This window comes from Humulus lupulus, chromosome 2 (genome assembly GCF_963169125.1).
Source record: "Humulus lupulus chromosome 2, drHumLupu1.1, whole genome shotgun sequence".
NCBI lineage: Eukaryota > Viridiplantae > Streptophyta > Magnoliopsida > Rosales > Cannabaceae > Humulus > Humulus lupulus.
The window spans coordinates 218,087,798-218,090,690 of NC_084794.1; the positions used below are offsets into that span (position 1 = coordinate 218,087,798).

The 2,893-nt window shown below is 39.8% G+C and overlaps 1 protein-coding gene and 1 non-coding gene across 2 annotated transcripts; one reads left to right on the forward strand and one right to left on the reverse strand.

The window, feature by feature from the left end:
* The first annotated feature begins 768 nt into the window (after nt 1-768).
* LOC133815169 (uncharacterized) lies at nt 769-2,097 on the forward strand. The gene has a single exon (XM_062248038.1). It carries the CDS (start codon nt 769-771, stop codon nt 2,095-2,097), a length of 1,329 nt encoding a protein of 442 aa, XP_062104022.1.
* Nucleotides 997-1,103, reverse strand: LOC133820421 (small nucleolar RNA R71). Its single transcript, XR_009886831.1, has one exon. It is a non-coding gene; the product is annotated as a small nucleolar RNA R71 (small nucleolar RNA).
* Nucleotides 2,098-2,893: the final 796 nt, after the last annotated feature.

Consider the following 2,893-nt stretch of genomic DNA (forward strand, 5'->3'; position numbering starts at 1 on the left):
AAACCCATGGCTGAAATTATTATAATTGTTCTCTTGAATTTTAGTATGAACTAAACTTTTGTAGTTAGAGATGCTAATGAACTCTAATATGTAATTTTGGGTTTGTGGGTAATTTTAATGTTAAAGTTTTTTTGAGGTTTTGTTCAATCAATGGGTATTATTGTTTATACTTGCTCTATGTTTGGCCAACTTGAGTAGGTAATTCAATTGGTATTGATGCTGGAAAGGTCAATATTAATGGATATAAAAATTGATTGATGCATGTTCTTAACTTCTATGTTCTAGAAATTGTGTTTATATAGGAATATATAATCACCTTGCATGATTTTATAGGTTTGTGCTCAAATTGTTATTCTTAACATTTGTTGGGCATAGGAATGTGTTAATTAATGTAAGGATTGAACCTTAATTGCTTTGGAAAAAGAATTAAGACGAATAGAAAACCTAGTCAACATTACCCAGAATTGCGACCGCATTGTTACCCGCATCTGTGCCCAGAAATGCATATTAGAGGGATTTGGTAGCTCAAACTTCCCATCATCGCTTGATTAATCACTTGCTTACTGTTTTAGCTTGGTTTTGGTTGTTTAGTTTACTTATTTATATTTTGTTTTTAATTTTAGTTCAATCAAACCGGATTGCTTATTTTTATTCCAAATTGTTGGGTTTTGGTCTTTACAATATCTTGCTTAAACAATCCCTGAGGAGATGATATTAAAATACTTACTATTATATTACTTGCATGCGATTGTGGGTCAGTTTAGTGGGATGCCAACGGAGGATCCCCACCTTCACCTTCTCTTGTTCATTGAAGTAAGTGACTCTTTCAAGCTGCCCGGAGTGACAGAGGATGCATTGAGACTAAAGTTGTTCCCATACTCCTTGAGAGATAGAGCCAGAGCTTGGTTGAACTCTTTGCCTTCTGATTCGGTGAGTACTTGGCAAGATTTGGCTGAGCGATTTTTGATGAAGTATTTTTCTCCCACTAAGAATGCCAAGCTCCGCAATGAGATTACTTCATTTCAGCAACTTGATGAAGAATCTTTATATGAGGCATGGGAGCGGTTTAAGGAGTTGTTGCGCAAATGCCCTCATCATGGCATTCCTCATTGCATCCAGATGGAGACATTTTATAATGGTCTGAATGCCCACACTAGAATGGTGGTTGATGCTTCAGCGAACAGGGCTCTTCTTGCTAAGTCCTATAATGAGGCATACGAAATCCTTGAGAGAATATCCAACAACAACTATCAGTGGCCCACTTCTAGATTGTCTACAGGTAGAAAGGTGGCTGGTATTCATGATGTAGATGCCATCACTTCTTTGGTAGCCCAAGTCTCCTCTATTTCTAATATGCTCAAGACAATGAATATGGGAATGAATCAGTCAATGGGGCAGCCCATGGGGACACAAATGGGGCCTGTGGAGAACATTTCTTGTGTGTATTGTGGTGAGGGCCATACTTTTGACAACTGTCCTTCCAATCGAGCCACTGTGTGTTACATGGGGAACCAAAATAGGAATAGCCCTTATTCTAATTCTTACAACCCATCATGGAGGCAACATCCCAACTTCTCATGGAGTAATCAAGGGGCTGGCCCTAGCAATTCTTCTATGCCTCCAAGACCAAATTTCCCACCGGATTATCCCCCACAAGCACCACAACAAAGGCCACAACAACAAGCAATACAATCTAGCTCTCTTGAGGACATGTTGAAGGAGTATATAGTGAAGAATGAAGCCATGATCCAAAGCCAAGCAGCATCATTGAGAAACTTGGAGATTCAAGTTGGACAACTTGCTAATGAGATGCGTAGTCGACCCCAAGGCTCATTGCCAAGTGACACCATAAACCCAAGAGGAGAAGGTAAAGAAGAGTGCAAAGCAATCACTTTGAGAAGTGGGAAGGAGTTGGAGAATTCCAAGACAAATTCTGGGCATGAGGGTGAGCCCTCTTCAATCCAAATAAATGAGGAAATTAAAAAAGATGCTGAAATTCCTAGTGTACAAAAATCTGCCTCTGCCCAGAATGCTGCAGCATCAGCACCCAGACATCTCAATTTCAAAGCAGCCACCTCCATTTCCCCAACAGTTTGAGAAGCAAAAGCAAGATGCTCAATTCAAGAAATTTCTAGATGTTTTAAAGCAGTTGCGTATTAACATCCCCCTTGTGGAAGCCCTTGAACAAATGCCCAACTATGCGAAATTTTTGAAAGATATTCTTACAAAGAAGAGAAGGTTGGGGGAGTTTGAAACTGTAGCTTTAACCAAGGAGTGTAGCTCATTCTTGCAGAACAAGTTGCCTCCTAAAATGAAAGATCCGGGAAGTTTCACCATTCCATGTACTATTGGAGACTCTTATAGTGGGATGGCCTTGTGTGATTTGGGTGCTAGCATAAACTTGATGCCAATGTCTGTGTTCAAGCGGTTAGGGATTGGAGTGGTTAGACCTACAACAGTTACCCTTCAACTAGCTGATAGATCCCTCGCTCACCCTGATGGAAAAATTGAAGATGTGTTGGTAAGAGTTGACAAATTCATTTTTCCTGCTGACTTTATTGTTCTAGACTATGAGGCAGATATAGAGGTGCCTATTATTTTGGGAATGCCATTCCTTGCTACAGGTAGAACCTTGATAGATGTGGAAAAGGGGAAGCTCACAATGAGAGCTCAAGAAGAACAAGTAACTTTCAAGGTATTCAATCCTATACGTTCTCCAGATGAAGTAGGATATTGTTTTGCCATTACTGTCAAAAACTATAATATGGAGGAAGAGGTACCCATAAGGTATAGCAAGAAAGTGAGGACTAGGCCATCTCCTAAAGAATTTGAGAGCAACAATGAGCTAGGGGCAAGTATAAATAAGGCACCATCTCATTTGCAAGAGCCACAT